This window comes from Passer domesticus, chromosome 1 (assembly GCF_036417665.1).
Source record: "Passer domesticus isolate bPasDom1 chromosome 1, bPasDom1.hap1, whole genome shotgun sequence".
NCBI classification, from domain to species: domain Eukaryota; kingdom Metazoa; phylum Chordata; class Aves; order Passeriformes; family Passeridae; genus Passer; species Passer domesticus.
The window spans coordinates 127,303,496-127,329,602 of NC_087474.1; the positions used below are offsets into that span (position 1 = coordinate 127,303,496).

The following is a 26,107-nucleotide window of genomic DNA, read 5'->3' on the forward strand; positions in this document are numbered from 1 at the left end:
CCAGAAATGAGTGTTTAGAGGCTTAGAAGAGCAAGGCCATAAGCCCTAAGCAGGAGGATTGAGCTTTCCTGCACAGAGATCATCTGAAGGGAGAGAAGGGAGGGGAATAAACCTAAATATTAAATGTTAAAGCTGCTGCAACCAGGAACACATGGCAGTGCAGACATCCCATCGTCAGATAAAGCACGTGGCAAACTCAAAGGCCCAATTTAAAGCTGGCAATATAAAGTCTGTTTAGGCTGCCAAAGAACCAGATGTGTCATGCCTGGAAGACTCTCTTTCCTTCACTGACTTTGCTTATGGGTCCTGTGATTGATATCCCAAAAGTACACCATAAAACATTTACAATTTAGGTATTGTGATCACCAACATGCCTAAATTGGCTTTTTCCCATTTTTTTTTAAACAAAAGGTTGAAGTTACTTCTTGCCAATTTAAAACACACAAAAAGTGGCCCCTAAATAATTTATCTTACTATTTCTAGTGCTTTGGACTTAGCTGGGCTCAAAATCTGCTACCAATATGACTTAACTTATGGAGAAATGTTTGTAAAATAGAGTACAGAGTGTCTTATTTCATTATTTCATTTAATGAACTCAGTTTACAGCTAAATACAAATGTTTGTGTAGAAATGTGGAGTGAGGTTGGAAAATTCTCATCACAACATGAATTAAGATGAATTAACATGCATTATGGTTTCATTCACTTTGGAGAATTTAGTAACTTCTGGAGAAAACATTTTGTTTACTATCATCTGTTCAACACATGGATTTTCTTAGCCAATACTACCCCCAATTACACAGTTTCCTGAAATAAGGTATGTGTTTTTCTCCAGAAATTCAGTAGGTAAATAACTGAAAAAAGTAGGTAAAGTCAGAAAATCAGATGACGGTGTTATTTATTTTATCTAAAGGGACAAAAAAGCTATAAGCTTGAAGGAAAAGTATGACTTTAAAAACATTCTTTAAGCAGAGAAATAAGGCAGTAGGGTTTGGAAATCCCTTATGCTACCAAGAAAAGAGACATAATCTACTTCTGGGGAGCTCTGCTAAATAGAAAAGCCAGAGCTGTTATTAGATCGTAAGACTTTTACCACCACAGAGATAAAAAAAAGGCTTAATGCTCTGAACTGAAACTTGTCAAAATTTCACCTATTTGCCCAGTAATCACCTCTTCCTCAAATTAAGGAGCATTCATGTTTGGCTGGATTCTGATTTTGTTGTTGTAATTCCATCAAAACCTCCCTGCAGTACCTTGGCTGCTCACCCAGAACTCCTGACTGGCACAGCAGTGACTCTGTGTTTTCAAAGTTCAAGGTGTGGCTACAACTGAGTCATGGCTCGGAACAGTCACTGAGCAGTCACTGAATGTGACAGGATGATTTTGGCTCTTCCACTGGAAGAAGGCAGGGGGGTGAAGGGGCTGCTAGGAAAGCCTCAGGGCACTGACAGCACGCAGCAAGTTCCATTAGTGCCACTCCATGCTGGAGATCTGTGGTAATAAGCAGATGTTTTATGCATTGTTAAAACAACTTACAATTGATTTCTTGAGACACGCTATCACATTTGTTTATTACTGGATTGTTAAAAAGCATTACCACACTGATTATTTGTTTAACATCAATCTGGAACCTAATTTGTTAAACTACAACAAACCACAAATGCAGAGATCTCCTTTAAATACTGTGCCTTTGTCACTGAGATACCAAACTTGCCCTTTGAGGTTTACGTCATTCATTTTGTTTAGAGAATTCACTGCTGTGCTCTCAGAATAAACCACTCCATGCTGCAGAAGTTGGATTTATGAAACATGGTGTAAACATGTTCTGCCTAAGAGCAGGCAGACAGCAAATGCCTAGGGCATTCTGTAATTGTCCTGGGAACACAGTTTCTAAATCATGTCAGATTTATTACTGTAATTTTCATCACATACCTGATACAGTAAATGTTTCTTAAGGTTTTATAGTTTTTATCTGAAAAAGACAGATTGTTTAGTCTACCTGACTGCATGACATCATGCTGTTCATACTTTCTGTATGAAAGACAGTTACCTTTGTGTGTTGCTTTGACTTACCAGGTTTGGAGTATCATGGATAATTATGCACGTATTTTTGTGAAGGTATAAAAATATACTTGTAATTTTTAGTGAAAATGGACATTGCTATCAACTTCACCCAGGATGTGTTACGCATGACGAGGGTAGATCATGCCTTCTGAGCTGTTGTTTATGACTTCTTGCTTACTCCTCTTTTTTGATCCTTATTTCCAACTCACACACAGAAAAAACTACTAAACCCAAGGAAAGACATCAACAAAATCCAGAGAGATCCAGCAGAACAGGACACCAAGTTCAGAGGGTGTCGGTGGAGTCTGGTGCTCAGGTATCAGTTATTTCTCAGCATGGCTCACACCTACTCAACATATTACAAAACAGAGCTTTGTCTGTTGATACTTGATGAAAATTTCCTAAGTATTGCCGGGGTCGGCTGTTGCTTGTCTCTGCCCCAGCACGGGAAAAAGTGGTTCTGGGTAGGCCGCGCTCTCGAAGAAGGAGTCTGGACTCTTGCTTTCGGTCTTCAGTCGAGTTTATTATTTCTTATCTACAAAGATTTTCTGTCTGTCTAGCTGAGGTCTGTTCAGCAGGACAGCCAAAGGCACTCTCCCCCGCCCACGAGGCGGTTGTCTCTTTTATAATGAAAATTACGTATTCGATATTTACCTTTACTTCCCAATACTTTCTGCCCTTGTTGGCAAGTGTCCTCTTTCTATGAACCAATCCACACATGCCAACATCATCCTGAACATGGATGCCAAGGAGAAGAAAGAAGAAGGACAGGGCACGCCCAAATTCCTCCATCTTGGGACTCCTGATCCATGTACAGAATTCTAGACCCCCCTGTACAATACATAAAACCCCCCTGTACAGTGCATTCTAACTTAAGTTCTAACAAGTGAATAACATCCCCTCTCTATTTAGACATGAAATTTTCTCATCTCCTCACCTTCAGGTGTCATTTCTTTAAAAGGATCAAAGTCAAGCCACCAGGTACTTTTGGCAACATTCCAGGGCTTCCGAGCCCCCCAAGGGTTGTCTCGGTAGCTCTGGACATCCGGAGTGATGTACTGAGCTCCCACAAAGTATGGTTTAAGATCTCTCTTGATGAAATAACTTACAAAAATTAATGAAACGCTGAAGAGAGCTGCTAGCTCCTTAAAACAATCGTCCCATCAGCATTTCTTCCCTTCTGTCCAACTGAAACCAAATCCCTAAATTGGAAACATTTGTAACAGCAAAAAAATTGTTGAGCTTATTTTCACCTGATAAGATTGCTATTCATCAAACTGTCTGGGCCCACTGTCCTGAAGATCTGTTTCAGAGCTGAAAGTGCTATTGCCTAATTACACAACAGCCACAGAACAGCAAATATCAGGAATTATGTGCTGAGCCAGCAGGTAGTAAAATGCCTCAATCCCTACCCAGAATGGTTCTGCAGGATGTTTATGAGGAGGGATGAGGAGAATGAAGTACAAGAGAGGTGAGGACTGAGAGGCAGGTTTGAGGAAAAGGAGCAGGTTTTTACACAGCAGGCTGCAATCTCAGCTCAGCACCTGCACAGCCAGCAAAAGGAAAGGTTCTTTGAAAAAGAGAGCTGAGAAACTAAGTACACAGGGCTTCTGGGAGAGAACTTTTTGATACCAAATGCTATTTCCATCAGGGAGCTGCTGCTTGCCAAGATACGTCCCCCAAGCAGTATTTTCGCTAAAAAATCACCTCCTGCTGCTGTAGCACCCAGTGTTTTCATGAGGCAGAGATTCTGTGTGCTTACTCCCATCTAAAGGTGAAATGCTGAGCTAGGGAAGGTTGGTTGGTCTATTTGCAGAGTTTTTAGCAGGTAAAGAGGATGTATCTCAATTTGACTGAAATGGTCTCAAAGAGTGAATGAGATCTCAGACGAAAAAAATATATAATGTTTGTATTGTTTTATGCTGTCTTGAATGCATGAATTATGAAACCTGTGATCAGTATTGAACTTCTGCTTTGCTCTACATTTTCTCCTAGAAAAGGACAGCTGCTTTGATGGGATTTATCAAAAATGCAAACAAAAGGTTGTTTTTTTTTTAATTAGCAGCAACAGTACATGTCCATTAAACACGAAACACAGAATCCAGATGGAGAGTTGTGTTTATTTTTGTGTTTATTTTTTATTTTATTTTTAAATCCAGCTAATATCACATTCTCTGCTTTTATATGCTTTCAATTTAAATTTTATTTTTTACACTGTACACTGGGATGAATTAATTTCCATTTGCAATTATTGCCGTCTATAAAGCTGCAATGGGCAAAATATTTGCATTTTGAGCTACACTTGATACGCTATGTCAATTGATACCACACAAATGTAGAGCTTTAAAAACCATTAATTGTTGGCTCCACATTTCTGCAGCTTCTTTCTTATTATACTTTTTCTGTGATCATCTATCATTACATCAAGTTTCATGGAAAATGGAGTTGGCATGCTCCATGGCTAAGAACAAGCTGCCAAACACTTCTATTATGCAAGAAGCAGCACAATATATGAGGTGATACTTTGTGTTTATGGTGGAATTTTGTTTTTTTCTTTCTCAATTGAAAAACATATCTCTTTGTTGTGCTTCCATTTTTTCTTTTATGAAATAGAGAGGAGTGACCTAAGCCATACATCAGGATAATGTGTGTCCAAAACAGCAGAGGCCTCTTTGGCTGCCAAGCTCAACCAAGGGGCAACATTTCCTTCAGTTAATCCTTAACATAACACAAGACAACTCTTACTTCTCTCTTCATAAACTGTAATTTAAAACTCTCCCTTCCTAGTTTCACATGAGTAATGATTAATCTTAAAACAACAAAATCCCACACGCAACAGGGACACAAGTTTTGAATGCAGTGAAGAGAGTGTGGTGTTCCTGTTTTGTGAGCAAGACGTCACTGCTAAAAGCAAGCATCTGTGTGTTCCTCAAAGACAACAGATTCCAGTCCTGTTCTGAGATTACTTCATGTATGGCATCTGGTGTTTTACAGCCATGCAGTTTAGAAATAAATACTCTCTCTGCAATTTTATAACTTTAGAAATATTACCTTAAATTCACCTATTTATTTAGTCTTGTAAGAAGCAAAGATCTTTATACAACAACTAATTTAAAACTTGCTCCTTTGTTTGCTTGAAATTTGTGCCATTTTTTTTCTCCTGAAAAAAGCAATATTTTCCAGTGAGCCAGAGGGACTTTTGTTGCTACATCCACCCTAATAGTTAATTTGCCCATTGGGTGCTGTAAAACTGGTCTTCCCAGTAAGATCCCTGCACTTCCCTTCTGCATAGTCTTTTTTGTTTGTTCAAACTATTTTATATTTCAGCAGAGTTGTTATTTTGCATTTTTATTGGCCAGCTATTAGCTACTCCATTAAGACTGTATTTCATTAGCTCTAACAAGATACTTGTGGCATAAACATTTAAAATGTACATCTCTTCCCTCAGCTAATGTCAGTAAATACACCGGAATATTAGGAACCTCTTTCCTCAGTTTTCACAGACCTGTCCCCTTTAACCACACAGGAGAAGCCTTTTCCTCTCCTGCATGTTTTTTATTTTTTCTGATATAACTGTGCAGGCTGCAGTGGCGTGACTTGCTGCAGGCTCTGTGACCAAATGCCTTCTAATTCAAAGACCACCCCGAGTGCAGTTGTCACACATAAAAGCTCACATGTATTTTTTCTGTAGAGATAATGGTCGCTGGATTAAAAGCAAACAATGCAGAAAGATCAGATTTCACAGAGGAAAGTGTTCATCTGTCATTCTCTGCTATTCTGTACCCTAAACTGTTTCAAGGCACTGTCTCGCTGTCTGCAAATTGTTAGAACTGATCTCATGTGACAAGGTAAAATCTGTGGGTTTTGCCCTCACTTCTTACAGTTTCGTTCAGCAGAAGCAAAAAATCAGGTTTTCCTGGTCCATGGAACCCTTCTTACCATTCCTCTGTGGACCTTTTATAGGATTTGGAGAGGCTGCCCCTCTTAAAAGAGAGACATAAGGGCTTAACTCACCCTGAGCACTACTCTATACTGGCTCCTTAACATGGAGGACAATGACTTTACCCCACTTTTCCATAATCACCCACAGGCTTAAAATAGCCAATTTTTAATGGTTCTATACAGTTTTCTCATGTTTGTGGGTGATAGATGCTAATCATTACAAGTTGTCCTGCACCTTGGTCCGGCAGGGGCAGCCTGTGCTGACTACCAGACTCTTGAGGGGCCTTTTTGTCCATTATTCATCATATAATAAGAAAACCACTAGTTATCTTATGAAAAAAGGGTGATGGGTCCAATGAAAAGTGATGAACATAGGAAAAATAACACACTGGTAGGTGGCATGCCACCCACTGCCTAAGAACTAAGAATAGAGGGAGTGGATGCTAGCAGGGGCACTGATGGTCCTGTAGTCTCCAGGCCTGACACCTCTTAACTTGCTTCTGAACTGCCAAAGAACCTGAACTCACTGGACACCTGCTTTGTAATTTGATAGAGATTTTTGGCAGGTAAGGCTAGATGAAAGGCCTTGAAAGGTGTAATTACTTCATGTAGGAAACAACATAGAAGGAAAGGCTGAAGACCCCAAGTGTTCCCTCACCCAGTTTGAGCCTGAAATACCCACATTTCTGTCTCTGTGTTGGCCCAGAATCACCTGGCAAGAGTAGATCAGCAACTCTGTCATGTCTGTCTGACAGAGACTGATAAAAAACTTCACTGAGAAGGTTGTCAAGCATTGGAACAGGCTGATTGAATCACCAGTCTCAGCCATTCCTGGGGTCTTTAAAAGACATATGGATGTGGTGCTTAGGAACATGGGTCAGCAGTGGACTCTGCTGTGTCAGGTCACCAGCTGGACTCAGTGATCTTCAAAGTCTTTTATAAACTAAACAGTTCTATGGTTCTATGATTCCACGACCAGATGATGTCCCTTTGCCTGGGGCCTCTGAGGGATAAGATACACCAAATGTGCTCAGACACTGCACAGCCATGGCAAGCAGACAGAGCTCCTCCCAAGACCTGGTCTGGACACAGGAGCTCTCTGTTCCTGTGTTTCCCACTCCTCGTAGCTGCTTCAGAGGGAGAATCACCACTCTCTCCATGACAACTTAGTGTTGAACAGATAAAACCCTTCCAGTAGTGACCAAAACCCGCATAATTAAATATTTCATTTCTATTCTAAGCTAGGCCTCAGAAAATACATCAGGAATTATTTTTATGCTACTGGATAGTGAATACAAAAGGTTTTATCCTTTTACATTTATTTATCTTTTATAAAAGATTTATACACAAATGCTTTGATTTCCTCTGAAGCATCTTTTTGGCCATATCAAAACATGACTACAAGTTTGACTGTTTCAAAACTAAGAGAACTGCTTCTGGTAAAATCAAAATAAAAAGAACCTCAGTTGAACAAATGAAAGGTGAAACAATTTCATTTTTCACACGGAAAAGCAAATTACTTAAATTTTATGTTCTATTAATGATCTCCATTTACATTTTTTTCCATTGTTGCTACCACAGGCAGATGGATGAGGGATCCAGCCTGTTGATAAGGGAGCAGGATAAGGACACGCTGTGCTGTCTCTGTGCCGCTGGGTATGTTTACACTGTGTGTTACTGGCAAGGACACAAGCTCATTCTGCAGAGAGATCTGAGTTACCAGCCCAGACCTGGCATTGTGTTTGCACAGTGACTCCTGTTATTGGGTGTAAATTTTGGGCACAGTGTGTTTTTGGCTGCCTGGGCTATACAGTTCAAGTATTATTTCCCTGAAAGGTGAAAAAGGTCCAAGGTTTATTTCCCTGAAAATATGCAACTGTGCTGTGACAAAAAAGACAGAGCTATTAATAAAATGCACTTATTTAAATGTCTTCCCTGCTTTCTTGCCATGTCATAGCTACTGTTTGCCTAACACCAACCTATTTAATTAATAGAGACCATTTTTTCTGTAGGCCCTATCATGCCAGTCTTGTTCATCATGTAAAGAGGGACTTACAGCTTCTTCAGACATTAAGCATAATGAAATCCCTTTGCTTAAAAACCCCACAGGATGATGGTTAGTACCAAGGTTAAATTTTTCTTTGGTTTTGCAATTTCAGGGAAGTACTTATTTGAAAATAAGCATCACACTATTCTCTCTTTGAGTCTGAAATACTCATTTGCGATTATTTCATTGACATAGGTCTGGAGAGGAATCTTGCAGTCAGGACTGATCAAGACACCAAATTCTGCTGAGGAAAGCTCACAATGTGCCCCTTGGAATACACATCTGGAATGAACTGGTTTCAGACAGCTTCTCCCAGTGCACAGGGAGACTAATAGACTTGAGGTAAACAGGCAGATACCAAAAACCCAGCCATTCATTCTCCTTCCCTGTGCTGCAGAGGCTCTGCAGCAGCCAAATCACAACCTGATAAGCTGTCAATTAGTCCCAGGGGAAAAAACAATAAAGAAGTGGAGTTTTTTCCCCTCTGTGCTCCTGGAATTGTCTTGCTGTGGGCAGAGACGTGCCAGTCCCCGAGCAGAGGCTGCACATCTGGATGAGCAGAAGCAGAACTGACTGCTGCAGGAGCAGGTGCCCACTAGTGTGGCCAGAGCAGGGTTTGGCTGTATGACTGCACTGCAGCCTCAGAGAGCATCTGGTGATAATCTTGGTAGGAGTACAGTGGAATAAACTGAAGGGTTTTTCATTAGGCCTGCTAAAGTAATTTAGAATAGTTTGGGTTGGAAGGAAACTTTAAAAGCCATCTACTTCAATGTCCCTGGAGGGACATCTTTCACTAGTTCAGGTTGCCCAGAGAGGTGGTAGATGATCCATCCCTGGAATCCTTCAAGATCAGGTTAGATGGAGTTCTGGGCAACCAGAGCTGTTCCTGTACATTGTTCCAGTGTTTCAGTGTTCTCATTGTAGAAGATTTCTTTAATCTATCTTGTCTAAATCAACCCTGTTTTAGTTTAAAACCATTGCCCATTGTCCTATCACTACAGGCCCCGCTAAAAAGTTTGTCCCCATCTTTCTTATAAGCTCCCTCTAAGTACTGAGAGGTGGCATTGGGGTCTTCCTGTAGTCTTCTCTTCTCCAGGCTGAACAACCCCAGCTCTCACAGCCTTTCCTCACAGGAGAGGTGCTCCAGTCCTCTGACCATTTTCGTGATCCTCCTCTGGACTTGTTCCAACAGGTCCATGTCCTTCTTGTGTTGGGGTCCCCAGAGCTAGAAGCACTGGAGCACTCCAGCTGGGGTCTCATGAGTCTGGAGTAGATGGGCAGAATCACCTCCCTCGACCTGCTGGCCATACTTCTATTGGTGCAGCCTAGGATATGATTGGCTTTCTGGGCTGTGAATGCCCAGAGATTATTCTTATCTCATCTAAAAAGAGCTTATTTCTTTATCTCTGAGTCAACCATGAGGTGTTGCTAACTGCATCATTAGTATTCTGAAGGTATTTGAAATACAGTATGATATAAGAAACAGTAATTTTTTCATACAATAATTTAACCAAAATAAACCCTCTACAAACTCATTTTCAAGGTCCTGCTGTGGTAGACTCCCCTGTATCACAGCCTTACCTGAACTGCAGAACATAAAGGAAAAAAAAAACCTGTTTTGATTTGGTAGGATACATCTGTTCTTTCCATGGCTGTATTTAAGCAACCTAGAACATCTCTTTGGAAAATGCTGTTCTGTGTATTGTTTTGTGTGGTATCTTTATGGTGTGGATTCTCTTTAAATAAATACACTTCAAGTCCCATTGTTCCCCAGAGGAAGAGGAGGCTTAGCAGAGCATTGTTCTCCAGAGCATTCAGCCTGCACAGGCAGACACAGGAGGAAAGAGTTCATACTCCCTGTCCACTGCTGGATTCCAGCTCCCATTCCATCCTTCTAATTTGGCACGTTGAAGGTACAAAATAATTTTTAAAAACTGAATTTATTGTCCCCATCCATTTGTTGGTCTGAGTATATTTCAGAGTACTTTGGCTTACCTACCCTCAAGTGACTTCCACAAAATGCACTTTTGGAGTTTTCTTTGCAATTATTTTCCTGAAAAATCAGTCTGTTTAAGGTCAGATTCTGATCTGATACATTGAGGTGCAAATTAGCAGAACCCTTGAAATTCATGCAGATTTTTCTGTAATACAACATCAAATCAGAACCATGACTTTATACCTATATATACAGTCATGTGAACAAAGCCTTTAAATCAGAATCATAATTAACTTAAAAAAAATAGAATTAGGCTTAATTGTCTCCAGAATTTTGCTGACTGTGGATTTGTTCTTGCAAATCTGAGACCAGCAAAAATGTGGGTGTTTTATCCACAGTAGAGTTTTCAGACAGAGGTCTAATGTATAACTGTAATTATTGGTTCTCATTTTCCACCTAAACCTGCTTATGGTAAACAGGATGGAGACCATGGGTTTCACTTGTTTTCTGCATGAAAAGCAATACTGACAACATAAATATGTAAGTTATGTGGACAGGGGGCAGTAAAAATGCTGGTTCTTTTAAAGTATTTTCTATTTTTATTTTGTATTGAGAACAATTATTTTAATCTCCTGTCTGAGAGCAAAACAAATCATATTGCCTGAGCAGTAAAAATACTGACTGTAGGTCACACTGCTGTTTTCAGTTTTTAGTGCTGTATGCATGCTCACAGCAGGTTTTGCTTGCAGAACTGAAGAGATGCCCAATATATGATCAATATAACTGCTTATTTCTTGACTTTTGCATGAACTTCATGCGCACAGTGCCCTCTCAAATACTATGTTCTACCACAGAAGAGTGAGTACAGTTTCTGTTATGCATTCAGAAGTAAAATGAAGGAGGAAACATAAGTGAAGAGCCATTCTGCAAAACAGATGACAGAGTTTACCTCCAGGAGATAGTGAGAGATGATTGATGGTGTCCATTCACCTTCAGCTGGATACAACAATAAATGTTTCCTACAGCATTTTGACCATGTAAGGCTATTTCAGACGTGTGGATGACATTTTTACAGATACTAGAATTTCAGGAGATGAGACTTGGGTATCCTGTTTATTGTGCAGTGTGGGATGCAGTCCTATGCAGAGCATGAAGCTAAGGGTTCCCTAAAAGATATCAGCAGTGTATTCAAGAAAAGCAGATTTTTAATCTCCCTTTTTCAAATTCACTCCTTTCAGAACTGTGAGTTTCCTTCTGGACTAAAAGTAGGTTCCACTGTCTTTTATGTGAATTGCTCACATATTTTATGTTCCTTTTTTCTTTAAAAAAAATAAAAAATCAAATTAAAAATGTAATTTATATAGTATCTGTTCCCTGTTAAGTGCTTGATAAGTCCTGTAAAAACATTCAGATTTGAGAACTTCATTTTAAGGAGCCTATGAGTGTGAACTCACAGGAACAGCAAGTGAGTATAGTGTAGGAGTGGGAGCTTTGGAGTTCACTGCAACTACTACCAGAAGCTCTGGGAAAAGCTGTATTTCTTTTCCTGCTTAGTTTTGAGACAGAGAAGCTGGTGTATCCAAAGGGGATGTTTCAGACTGAGGGTCTAGGCAGATTTCATATGTGAATTCCTTATTTTTAAAAGTATCTTTTTTAAGTACTTCTTAGATGCGTCCCAGTTGATTTTGGTTTTTTTCAGAACTTAATTGTTGGATGCAACCATGGACATAAATTTTCTTTAATAATAGACTACATTCCCGTTTTAACATACACACTTCTGAAAATGAGGAAAGTGTAAGTGTTTACTGGAATTTCTTTTACACTTCCAAAAGAATAATTCTTACTGAAAGACCACAGGTTGAATATAAGTTAGGAAACCTAGGACAGGTTTAAAGCTCCTATGGGCACAAGCTTTGCCCATGTCTTGATATTTAATATCTTGCCTGACTTTCCATGCTTTTGTTTCCCCACCAGGCAATGGTGTCCCAGTTTGGATAAGTATGGGAACCAGGCTCACAAGGTGACATGAACCTGTGTATCAGTTTAGACACAGCCATAATAAACTGGGAGCCTCCTTGCCTGGCATGCACTTCACCTAGGTAATGAGGATGTGTGTACTGTTCCAATTATTTTGAAAAAGAAATTAAAAGAGGGAAAGAAAGAACAACTGAAACACTTCATATTTTTCAGTTATAATGAGGAGAGCAGAAAAACTTTAAAAGGTAAATTTATCATGCTTGAACATAATTGAGAAAAATAATCAAAAATTGATTTTTTCCTATAGGACAACATAAATATTATTATGCAGGGGGAATATCAGGTAATGACAAAGTACATAATTAGAGCTGAGGTGTTGGGACAAGAATAGGTAAGTGGTCCCAAAGCTGTTGTGGATTTCAATTATCTGTGCTGGTTTTAGGAATCAGTGGTGTTTGACTACATAATTATTGGTTATTTAAAAAAAAAAGGATACTTAAATTATTTTTGCTAGAGATTTCACAGCTTTTCACCTCTTAGAAGCTCCCTGACACCATCCAGAGAAGCACTAAGATGACTTTCCTCTGAATGAATATAATTACCTTCCCTCTCATGCTGTTGGTGTGCTTTCCAAATGCTTTTTTTGCCAGTTGTGTTCATGACATTTTACTTCTACTTGGGGGTGGGGAGGGAGAGCTGAGCAGCAGGGAGAAAAAAACTTTTTTTTTAAATAGCAGAGCTTTTAGTCCCTGATTAAAACATTTGGAAAAAATCTGCAGAGGGAATAGCACAGGAGGAGTTCCTTTCCACTTCTCAATTCCCTCAGCAACTCATTTTCGTCACACTCCCATGTGTTTTTTCCATGAGACAGAGCAATTGCCAGCCATTGTGTGTAAGGTACTGTGGGATCAGAGGTACTTAGTTATGGTATGCCAGGGTATTAATGGGCATTAAAATACCTGAAATTTGCTGAATGCTCTCAGATTTGATATCTGTCCTTATCTACATGAACAGTTGGTTTATGCGATTTTCCGGATGTCATGTCCCAGTAGCTACAGCACATTATATCTTGAATTACAGAACATTTATTTACTGTTCCCTGTTTCCTTGCTATCCACCTCCACATGACTCCCAGGTTAGTTTATGTGGTTCTTACACAGTAAAAATGTACCATAGCCTTCATCTGACCAAGAGAAATGATAATTATCTGCAGTACTACAACCCACTGAAGAATAACATTTTGGAGGAGTTATCATCTTGATCCAATATTTAAAAAGACCCAAATATTGCAACAAAAACCTTAGAGAAAAACCGGACCAGTTATTTCAGCCTTTGCCTGCATTTGGTCATTTGCAAGTGAGAGAAGAGGTGAGATGAGGAACCCCTGAAAAGCTGAAAAGGCTTTGGAAGATCAAAAAGTGGGGGAGAAATTGGAGGCAACATGCTGAGCCACCATGTGGAGGCAGATGAACTGAAGCAAAAAGATCATAGTAGTGATTTTTAAAGAACAAATGAGAGAGATATTTTCTATTCTAAGAAATCTTGACCTGCTAATGGGAAGCCATCTCCTTCTTTACATGATTCCCAAGAGCAGGAAGATTGCTGCATTTGGTAAAAACCCCTCACAAAACCCCATCTGCTCCAGCACCCTATTCTGTAAACTATCAAAATGTTCCCACTAAATTCATTTTATGTCTCCCTCTTCCTGTAACTAGGAGAAACAGTGAATAACTGATCTCTGTCCACTAGGTCCATGTGACTCAAAGTTTATAGACACCTCTTAGAGCCTAAATTGTTTCTACTTGAGACCAAAGAGTTCTAGTTTATTTGGTTACTTCAGGACCTTAAACCATTTCCATGTATTTGGTTATCCTTGTTGATCCTGTGTGAACTTTTGGTAATTGCCTCCAGAAAAATCCCCTTGAATATTCCACATCTACTCTGTCCAAACCCTGATGTGTGTGCCTCCCATTTATCCACTTCCCCTGGAACCTTTGGACAGAACATACAAATGCAGGAAGGAAAAAAGTATGTGTGAGTATAGTTTTGAATTTGCTGTAGGGTGACTGATCAGTGGTGTCTTCTAGAGAGCTCCTCTTGGGTTCCTTCAGGCTGAACGCCTACTTATTGTGTGAGGCAGAAGGTAAATACAACTGTCCCTCAGTCTTTCCAAGAGCTCTGAGTGCTTCTTCCTCTTTGCTGAGACTCCCCAAATACTTGCTGACTTCCCAAAGGTATTAGAACACATTTACTTAAAGATGTGCCCATATGGCATCCCTGGCCTGCTTGACACAGTTTGGAGAAACGTGCACTTCCAGTTAGTTCCTTGTCTTGGGTCTGAGTCCTCAACTAAAGAGTTGCAATTACATGTGCCTCCAAGTGCTGACCTAAGTTTATGAGAAACATTTCCATTGCTTTTTTTTTCTTTTTTCCTCTCATTCTTTTGCCCTAATTATACTAATGCCTTTTCCCTTCATGGTACAGCTTCTGACACAATAGAAATGACTAGGATTCACAGATGGTTCTTGGCACAAACAGAAGTCAGTTTGTTGGGACACCCCTTTTCATGGTGAACATTAGCAAACCATTCACCTCCTAATTGGCCTACTAAAAAAACCCTACCAAATTTTTTTCCCCTTGAGTGACAGTCAGGTTCAGTAGTAATGGTAATACTTGCTCAACTGATTCTAATCAATGGCGCACAGAGAAGAATTTAAATTATCCTGCCGAGGACACTGTGGTGATGACACATGAACAAGATATATTTGTAACCCCGTAGAAACCTCCATGCCATTTCAAATTAACTTTCCATCATCTTTTATTGACACAAATAATGCCAGGATAGTAGAAATGGAAAATATTAGTAGAAGGGGGAAAATATTAGTAGAATAGGAAAAATATTAGCTTGTTTTTCCAGTTTGTGTTACACATGTGGTACACATTCTGGTTTCTGTTTCAAATATTGACCACATTTTCAGCAAGGCTTGTAAATGTATCTTGGCCCCCTACTACAATTGCCTGTTGACTAAGAGTTCTTATAATTAACTCTTTTTTTTTTCTTTTTTTTTCCAGGCCGTGATTTTCTCGTCCAACTTTTGGAAGCTGATGAGAAGTCTCATTTTTTTGGACTAGAGTCTATGCAAAAGCTTCTAAAACAGAGATCAACAAAGGGGAATTTGGATGGGTCTTTCACAAGTCACCTTGGGAGTACAAAATTCTGGAACAAGAAAATTATTCTTGAAACTTTGAACAAAATTGTTGAGTTACATTAATGAGCAGACGTACAATAATTGAATTTTTTTATGCATGTTATTCTATTTGAACCAACTTGATTATAGTTGATGATGTCACTTAAACCTAGAGGATAGTAAAATGTGTATTTTGACATTTAGTCAGAAGTAGTAGATTACTTATGTGATTAATATTCAGAAAAATTTAAGCACCAGCCCTGACAATGTGCTATTCATCTCTATGTCATCTGGAAACAAACTGAATGCTATCTTGAATTTAAATTCAAGACCATAGAGACCATGCCTGTGCTGTGGGCTCCAGACAGAGAGAACAGAGCTGTTGCACAAAACTTACAGCAGGACCCTGGCTTTTAAGAACAGTTCAGTTTTCTGTCCTGCTGCTTTTTGGCACTGTCAGGAGCATTCTTGACTGTGGTGGCCTGTTTGATTTCGCAGTGCAGACAGATACTGGAACGTGAGGAACTGAACAGAGATGGCTAAACAGCTGTCAAGTGTTTAACTATTTTCTATCACTAATAGTGACTCAGGGGTGAATAGTTTCATATCACATTACCAAATCCTTGAAGCTTAGGGAATGTTTTTTTAAACTTCATTTAGAAGGGGAATTCCTATGCCTGGCTTGGCTACTCCAATAAAATAAGAAGAATAATACAGCTCTTACTTCCGCAGAGAGGTATGCTTTTCCTGATGAATTTGCTGGTCACTTTGAAAGAATTTTATATTGTATATTGACACATGCCACTGGCTTCTAATGCTAATATTTGAATGTCTTTTCATTTGCATCATAAACATTATGTTAAATACTTACTAAAAACAAAGTCTTTAAACTGGGCAAAGAACATACACTTTGGAGGCAAGTTCACTTTTTACTACTACTTAGTTCAATCTTTCCCTTTCTAACACAAATTTGAACTGCCGTTGGAACAAAAATGAAAAGTCTAGTTTGAAATGCACGTGGAAGTTTTAGTCTCCACTTGCTTACAGTAGAGTCCCCTTACTGCTTGAACTTCTTATGCATTCTCTGAGTGCACACTGCTCAACTTTTTAGAAACAACTTACGGCTCCCGTATAATTGTATCCTAAAGGAAACACAGATCTTCATTCATTTCAGAGCACGGTGGAACCTCAAAACCCTGTATTTCCCCCCTGTATAATCACCATTTATCACCCCTGTATAATCACGGACGCAAACTTTTTCCTTTTCCCCCAGCGCAGCATCCTTCCTTTGGCTAGCAGAGACTCGCAGCACCTTTTTCCAAGAACCACACGCTACAGCCGCCAGCACACAAGCCCAGGGCCAGCTCGGCGGCGGGAGGGGCGCGGGACCCGCAGCCAGCGGCCGGCGGAGCGGAGGGAGCGCGGCCGCGGCGCTGCGCGGAGCGGACTTACCCGGCGTAGCGGCCGCGGTGGCCGCGGAGCGGGAGCGCAGCCTGGAGGCAGAGCAGACAAAGGGGCAGGAGCCTGCGGAGCGGCATCGTGAGGGGCCGCGCCGGCATCCCCAGCACCCCCGGCACCGACACCCCCGGCACCGGCACCCCGGCACCGGCACCCCCGGTACCGGCACGGCCGCCGCGCCCGCCCCAGGTGCGGCTGGTGCCGCGCACACAAAGCCGGGGCCGGAGCCGCGAGGAGCGGGGCGCCCGGAGGTGTCGCTGGTGGCCAGCGGCGAGGGCAGAAAGCCGGGGGAGCTCGCCCGTCGGCCGCCGCCCCGCCGCGCCCGGGCACGGGGATGGGGACGGGGATGGGGACGGGGCTGGGCGGGGAGGCGCCTGCCCGCCCGCCGGGGAGGGCCGGGGGCGCGGGGGGAGCCCGGGGGCCGGGCGGCGGCGAGCAGCCCCGCGGGCACGGCGGGACAGGGATGCGGCTGCAGGTGCGGCCCGGCCGCTTAACGCGCGGTCAGCGGCATCGGGGATTATGGATGAGGTTTCGCCGGCTGGGCAAGGGCTGAGGTTGATGAGAGCGCAGGGACACACTTCCGTGAAACAAAGAGTGTAGAGAGTCTATTAGGAGCCATAAAGGCGGGAGAAGGTGGGATTTCAGTTTACTGCTGTGGTCAAAGTCTTGTGTCTGAGTAGTGAGAATGGAAGAGACACTGATAAAATAGAATTAATTAAAAGCTCAGCATGTTTTTAACTTTTGCTGTCTCTTCCACACTGGTGAATATGAAGATCCATGTAAAGAAAGCCATTAGAACACTGAGAATAACAAGGAATATGGGGAGAAATTTACTGCAAATAATTGTAGTTTTTAGAAAACACATGGAGTACCTATTAAAGAAAGTATGGGTAAAAATATAATGCAAATAAATAAATATCCAATAAGTGGATAGCCCCTTTGATACCTTTATGTTGAATTTACTGAAAAGGAGCAAAAAGTGTTTCAAACACAACTGATTCTCAGCCTCTCTGACAGCAAAATGAACATGTAGGCTGTAGACAAATAAAACCAGCTGACATTTGAACGTGTGAGAACGACTCTAAATCCCTGTTAATGTTTCAGAAACACAGGGAGCCTTTTGAAAAAGGACGGTATTAAACCACACACACTTTTTATTCTCTGGCTGACAGGCAAACAAGCATTTTCCTTTGTCTCTTTTTCATACTGGCAGCAAATCTGACAGTAGTTGTGTGATAGAGTCTGGAGGTGGAAAAGACTTTGTCCAAGGCAGGATTATTCTCTTTGGTCTAGTTATTGGTGTTCCCTCTCTTGAGCTTCCCATCCTCCCACAACATGCCCCACTTAAAATCTTAAATCTTATTTCTGGTGAGAATATGCAGAGGTGAATCTGTGTGTGTGTGCTTACATGCTGTACGTCTCTTGTTGAATACACTTTCCATTAACTACAGGCAAGCCCCCAGATCTGTTCTGTGACTCTTCAGTCTTATAATAAATGCAACTTCAACCTTACAAACATCTATTTAATAAAAAGCTCTGCTTGCTGTGCAGAACTGACTTCAAAGGTAGAGTTGAGCAACCGCCTTTTGGAGGGCATGAGTATGATATTAAAGCACAATCCACTGCTTTATTGCACATTTGTTTTTCTTACTGTGTATCCTTGCTACACCTGAAGTGCATTGATAATGCACTAATTTATTTAAATGTTTAAAAAAATGTAGTTTGGCTATTATTCTAAAGTATTTGTTTTCCAGATGAAAACCTGACTCTGTTGGAGTTAGTGAGAATTTTACTTTTGGCATCTGATTGTAGAATAGTTTGGCTATTATTCTAAAAACTTTGCTTTCAAGAGGAAAACTTGGCTCCATTTGTATTAGAGAGAATGTAATTATGGGCTTCTGTGGTTCTAGTTTTCAGTCTTAAATCCTGCCTTCCTGCATCATTCTCTGAAAGTAAAATGCAAGCAGGTATGAAATGGAAAGGCAATTCAAGCACCAAAACCAAACAGTGAAGGGAAGCAACACAATGGGAAGTAAAGACTCAAAAATAGTTGTAGCTACCTTTGTTAATATGTACTACTTCTGACAGTTTAAAATACATTTAAAATATCATTTTAAAGTACAGCTTTAGAGCTGTGGAGAAGCTGGAGATAGAAACAGCTCAAAAATATTGAAAAGGACTTTAAGGGAGATAGGGATAGTGAGGTGGATACAGGTGCGTTGGTGTCTCTTTGATCCATCAGTTTAAATTGTACTATGTTACAGGGCATACTGGAGGGAGGGCTGGAATTCTGTCATGCTGGCAGCTAGGGAAGGATTAAAACACTGTAGTCAAGCCTGGAAGTTACACACGTGGTAAGTCTACTTTCCTGACAAAATGGGGCTATCAAACTTGCACCCAGCTAAGCAAAGGATTTGAGACAAAGAAAATCAGAGTTTCTTTTCTTTCTCTTCTTGAAACAGAAATTGCAAACACCAAGGGCAGCTTGGTAGTGATAACAACTTTGGATGGAACAGAGGAGAGCAGACTGAGATATGGTTTCCCTCTTAATGAATCAAGTTGTGGGATTTATCACAGCGTCCTACACTTTACAAGGAACACAGGCTGCTGAAACAGAGTCAATTCTACACAGTGTGGAAACAAGAAAGCTTCATTTAAAGTGAGTGGGCAGGCAGCCTACATTTGGTAGGTTGGCACCTAGACTTTAGAACATGCCACTTATTGGGAAGAACAGAAAAAGGGCATTAGCTTCTTATAAGCATATTTTATACCTTTGAGTTGTCCCAGCTCTCGCCTTCATTAGAAGGTTGCATTGGCTTCAACAGACAAACCTTGCTGCACATTTGTTAGAGACATAACAGTTCAGAAACAGGAGTTTAAAAGAGCTTTACATTTTCTAGTGTAAATCATACTCATTAATGAGAAACTAGACTAAGAATATTCATGCTGGCATTTTCTCTGTAATAACTCATTAAAAAATATTGAAGTTGATTGAGTGCAATGTCCTTTTCAAGATCTGGTCTCCATTTCTTTTAACTCCTACAGAGAACTTGTCAGATGAAGGACAGTGAAAGTGGCCCTGCTGATTATGTTCTGGATTAGGTTTGTGGTTTAAAAGACTGAACGTGATATAATCCATGCCTGAGTGCCATGGCTGGTTAGCCTTAACCAACCACTCTGTGTAGCCTGGAGTGTTACAGTAGCACAGAGAGCTGATTACATGAGAATTACCCACTCCTAGGGGTTGGTTATTCAGGTTGTGCTGGGATTTGCACTATGAGAGACAGGCTGCTGTTAGTACCTGAGACAATGAGCTGGTGCTTGACCTTACTTTGGAAGGTATTCAGATGTAATTTTTCTTAATAAAATGAAGTACAAGTATTTTTAGAAGGGATGGACTTGCAATGAAGAATCTTGACATTCAGTCTTCAACTTGCTTGGAGATGCTGCATGACCATAACTGAAAAATTTTATTTGAATTTGCGTCAATGGAACTGAACTTTTACAAAATGGTTAAATTAAGCAAAAGAATGGAACAATTGAACTTAGAGAATTTCTGTCTTCTGCTATTATTCTGTTATTCTGCAGGAGGACAGGAATACAGGTTAAATATTCTTTTTTGTTTTGTAGACTCGAGGGACATTTAAATATAGGTTTGTTTTAGAAGCAGCTTAAGGAAAATAGGTGTATAATAGACAATTCATCAACAGATCAACCCTCCATAGAAGCCTTTAGGAACCATACTGATAAATAACATCAGAGCACATATTACAATCCTGGTAAGTCCATTCTCTAGTATACTTTTAGTCTTGGAAAGACTGCTATACTTTTGTTCATAGGTTTCTTTATATGTATGGAATTCTTAGAGCTAACCATAGGAGAAAAAAAAAAATCTTTAAAATGCTCTGCTGCAGGCACCCTTGCGAGGAAAAGCTTGTTCTGTCTTGAGATTCTGCCTTAAGAGACATATAGCAACATGGCTTCAAACTTTTTGGCCAAGCTATGTGGAAGAAAAAAGCATTGCTCATGACAAATAAGAAGTGTATATAACTGGATAAACAAATTCCAGTGTCTAGACTTTATCTCAGATGTCTCTACCCCTGCTAACACACATAAAGAAGCAATATAAAAATATTCCCTATATTGAACTTACAGGATTTTTATTTGAGTGAAAATACAGCCTTTTATTAGGCAAGAGATTCCACTATCTTTTCTGTTCTGATGAAAATTTTGTGCTGGAGAAATATGAGAATGGCAATTAAAAAATTTCTTGTGCCTCCTACACAAATCATGTGTATTTACTTTCTGCACAAATGATTTGTGTGTAGTAACACATTGCACATTTCTCCACCCTTCTCTGAACTTCTGTACTTTACAGTAGTGAAGACCTCAGCCTTCCTCTGACTTCATGTAACCAGTATTTTGGAGTGGTTTTGCAGGTGGGCATGCTAAGATATAGGGAAGCTGGATAATTTGTCCCAAGAGTAAGAGCAAGTCTTTAGCAACTCTAAGTCTAGCATATGGATTTCATGACTATAACCACTCAAACGTATGGAATTTGTGAATTTGTATTTGATTGTACTTGTAATTTAAAAGCCAAACATTTTAGTTCCCAGAGTCCAAACTCTTCTTAGTATACTTGGGCTTAACTACAATCTCACTTCTTTCCTCCAAGGATAGGTGACATACTCCCAAGGAAAGATTTTATGTCATAAAATCATAGAATAATAGAATCATTGAGATTGGAAAAGACCATTGAGGTTGGAAAAAATCAACAAGTCCAACCATCAATTGAGCACTTCCAACTCCATTGTAGGTTCAATATCTAGTTTTAAAATACACATTATTTGCAATAATTTGAGACCCAGTAATTAGTTTTTACAATTCTGAGAAGAAAGAAAAATGATAACAATATTTATTTAGAAACACTGCTAGAAATCTTCCAAATCAGCACTGCTTTAGAGCAGCTACTGCCCACAAAAGATGGCAGGTGCTCAATATTTATTTCTAACAATTGGCATTTGCCATATATACACGTGTGAAACTATTGAGAAGGAAATGGTACTTCTGAAAGAGTACATTCAGTACAATGGTGTTTTGTGTGACTCCCCAGACGAGTCCTGGCTGCAGACATTCTGCAGTGAACTATTATTACATCTTCTGGGAGGAAAGGGAACATTACATAGAGTATCGTACTGGAGGTAGGTGAAGCAGAAACTACACAGTTGTTAATTTATCTGTCAGCTGCACTGGCATGAAAAGTATCTTTCCTCCTCCTCTCTTTCTCACCCTTAACATTGCCTCATAATTATCAGGTCATTTTGCCATCGGTGCCTGGAATGATATTTTGATTGTCCTCCTTCAAATTTGGATGCCTCAATAGCTTGAAATGATATAATTAGGTAGTATGTACTTCAGAGCTTTATGCAACTTGAATGCTGAAAAATGCTGAAAAGACTGGAAAATATGAATGGTGAAAAATACTAGCATTACAGAATTCTGTCAGTCCTGAAGCATTAAAAATCCAAGGAATAAAATCTAGGTCTGGTGAAAAATGCCAGAAGAGGAAAACAAGGGGAACTCCAAAAGCATATTTAATGAAAACATATTTGTGATTAACACCTCACTTGAGTTTTACAGCCACTGAGTTATTTTGACCAATATTATACCAACTTAACATGAGTTGACTTTACAAAATTTTGATTCAGAAAAGAACTTCTTAATGACAATTTCCTAATTTTGTCATTTCATCATTTGATGGAAGTTGTGGGATCCATATATTTCCACTGAAAGGTCATCTCTTATAATATTCTGTTGGGGGGAGTCCTTCCTTTAAATGTAATGCTTTAAACATACTTGTTTATACATTTTAAAGAGAAACCTGTGAAACTCTGTGAAAAGGAAATATGGAAAATAGTCTGTTTAAAGAAAGAAAAAATTGCTGAAGATGGCCATTAATGTTTTCAACCAGGGCGCACCAAACATTGTTTTCACCTGACATCCATCTTGGTAATGCCATTTCACAGAGCATGACAGTGCAGGAAGGACACACGATATAGTTAAAGAACATTTTAGATCACAGTTTAGTTTTTCTCTTTGTCATTGATAGGCAGAGTTATCTGAATGTGATGTCTAAGCTAGTCCTTAAAGTACATGATCTGAATGCAGAATCTCTTTTTCCTTTTAGAACAAGTACCTAGTGTTTTACAACTCAGGTAGCACATAGACTTCACTCATTGCTCTCTTAAATGTGGTGATTTCAGGCATGAGAGCAGTGGCTGAGACAAAGATATGCAATTTTGATTTGCTTTATTTCTCCTTGGACTGATTAGAATTCCTTTCACAAGCTAATGATACACCCCAGTCACCCCCTGCCAGTGTAAAAATGTCCTCATCTCTTGATGGGCTGTTCCACTGTTGGAGAAACAAAAAAAACCCAACCTGGAAGCAATATATTAGGAAGAAAAAAAGGAGTTTCATCTGCTGTGTTACTGTCCAAAGAGGTTAGCACATGAAAACAGAGAAGGAGCAGACAAGCAGAAAATACTTTTACCCCTTAGGAGCCTGTTAAACTTTTTCTTCCCTGAGTAGTCAGTCAGCAGATGTCAACTTGTTAACCAAGTGATGACTTTTTCTGTTGTTTCTTCACACTATTAAAAGTGTTTCACATATCATCCTGAAATCCCTGTGTCACTGTAGAAGGGGGATAATCCTTTGTGGTAACATTTAGCTCAGATATAGGTGCGGCTAAAGTATAGAAGGTAAGTTCTCCAGATAAAAAACATCAATTCAGATTCATTATCAGCTCAATTGTTCTATTATTAATTATTAATTATCTTGATAACCTCTAAATGTTTGTGTGTTTGTTAGTTTTCCCAGCTCAGATGGAAAATTATGTCCTGCTTTTCTGCCCACAACTTCTGCCTGACATACCAGACAAGCAACAACATTTTTGAATCTGGGCTCCATAGAGTGAAAGCTTTTCTTATTCTAAGACATCAAAAAAGAGCTTTGGGATCTTTTCCCTGGAAATGAATTACAATTTTCTGCCCTCTATTAATGCAAAACTTAGTAGTGAAGATCCATATGAATTCTCAAGCATACTTTTTCTAAGTAACATCTTCATTAACATGGAGGTATTTTGGTGTAATACCATTGTGCATTCTGTCATGCAGCTATCACTGGATATAAACAAGTGACTGCATCTGAGCATATTGTTGTTTCAAAGAAAATATAAAATTAATCTGGATATACTTTGGTCAATATTTGTCAAATTGGTTGATAGATCTGATAGAATTAGACGCCCCATGTACCATGGAAACTGTTTCCATGGCAAAAAATCTCTTAGCTCAGAGACTGTTCTCCTGGATTAAATCCAAAGATTTAAATTGATAATCCAGATCTTTCTCTAGCAGCTAGAAAGGTCAATACTGTGAGGAAATTGCCACGCAGCTCTCTGAAGGTTCTATCATCCCACCACTGGAATATATCCTTCCCCTCAAGAGCAAGAGAAGTGCCACGATGTTTTCTTTCATTTCACACATCTTTGATGTCCCAAATGCCAACAGGTGTTTAAAGGCAGTGGCATATTCTGCCAGTACCTTCAGCAACCTGCCAGAAATGCAGATAATTGATGTCATAATAGAGTCTTCCCCTGTAATGCCTCAAAAAACCCCATTATTCTTCCATAGAGAAACTACTTTTGGCCCATCTAGTGAGGGTAGAGAGAGTAAAAAGCATAAATCAACAAGGTCTTTCACAATAGACACGCTATTACCTGTTTGAAAGCTGATTAAAAAAGAATCCGGAGTCTTGAATATTTGTGGATCAGTATATTAATGAAGCACAGGAAGGACACTGATTAGAATTTGTTAAGGGTCAAATGAAAAATATATGTTATTTCCTGAATACCTCTCTAATAAAAAAAAAAATTAAAACTGTATTGTATTGTATTGTATTGAATAACCTTTGAAAATAATTTATTTTATGGCCTGAAGACATAATTCAATGATTTCTATTTCCCAGGAAATAGCACGGTACTGCCTAAAACTTCATCCTGGTTCAGTAGTGAGATAGGTGCAGTGATTAAAGAGGAAAAAGCAATATGTAACAAGAAAAAAATACAAATATATACCAGTGGATACATATATTATATATTTTATAAATTCTGAGTTGTAAGAGGATTTAAAACTATCAGGGAGAAATTCATGACTGGCAAGCCTACAAACAAAAGGATTTAAATACATTGAGTACAGTGTAAATCCTAGCTGTGGCAAAGATGCACTGCTTGATGGTTAAATTATTGATAATAATGCAGAACTAACATAAGTGTTCAATAGCAAAATCTGTTCTTTATTTGTAAGAAGCAACATTATAACCTAATACCTCAAGAGAACTGGGAATCATTTGAGCAGTGATCAAAGAGGACCATGATAATATCTAATAAAGGATAAAGAAAATATTAATCATCATTGCCAGAGAAGATGTATCCTGAACTTTCATGATTTTAGGTAATAATGGATCTCTGCAAAGTTTATGGAAAAGTCAAATATGGTTCCATATTAAGTATTACAGAAGAGCTGATCCAGGTGAGGTTGTTGGTCTGACAAGTCCTAGGGAAGAGAGAGGAGTAGTTTACACAGGGTGAAATTAGAAAAAAAATAAATCTGAGAATTGGAGTGGAAACAAATAGAATGGATGTCAGTATGGATGGTGAAAAACAGTACATCAAAAGATTTAAATCAAGTGTATTTGACACTTGTTCACAAGGATAAGCTACCCCTCTGGGAGCTGGGTTGATTGCCATGTAGGTGTAATATATTCCAGCTTTTTAGAAGTACAATACACAATTTCATATTGCTCAATGTTCTGAATAGCACAAATCAAGAATAGTTGTATGCAATATCACTAAAGTGCAAACTCACAGGTTAAGAGACTACTCTACCAGGTGAACAAAGGAAATTAGGGTTTAGGAAATTGAAATTAATGGGAATTATCTAAGCAAGGCTCCACAGATATATGTAATAAGTCTGATCTACTAAACTGGACCAGTGCAAAAAGCACAGGATCAATGAATTAAAGAGAATCATTTGGGTGGATAAAGTTCAATATGATACCTGTAAATGGATAATTTATAACATCTAGGACAAGTGTCCTCTATTTGCTAGGATCCATAATAAATGTGAAAGGAACATCAGCTGAAGTGGTTTAGTAGGAGATTGGGATTAGTCCTGCTCCCATTACCAGAGGCTGCTTGAACTCCCAATCACAGAATCAGGAGCTGAAATGGATCTTAGAGATCACTTAGTCCCAACCACTCTGGCCATAAGCAGGGACACCTCCCACTATACCAAGTTGCTCAAGGCCTTATCCAGCCCGACTTTGAAGACCACCAGGACTTTGTTATCCAAAAGCTTCCTGGGCAATCTGTTCTAGTGTAACCACCCTCAAAGTAAAAAAATTCTTCCTAATGTCTAACCTAAATTTCTTGTCTTTC

At 39.5% G+C, this 26,107-nt stretch overlaps 1 protein-coding gene across 1 annotated transcript in view; it reads right to left on the minus strand.

The window, feature by feature from the left end:
- Window positions 1–16,957, minus strand: part of CPA6 (carboxypeptidase A6) — an 82,666-nt gene extending 65,709 nt beyond the window's left edge. Inside the window, exon 1 of the mRNA XM_064388450.1 lies at window positions 16,606–16,957. Coding sequence (XP_064244520.1) covers window positions 16,606–16,712 — 107 coding nt within the window. The 5' untranslated portion in view covers window positions 16,713–16,957. The remainder of the gene's footprint in view (window positions 1–16,605) is intronic.
- Between the last annotated feature and the right edge of the window lie 9,150 nt (window positions 16,958–26,107).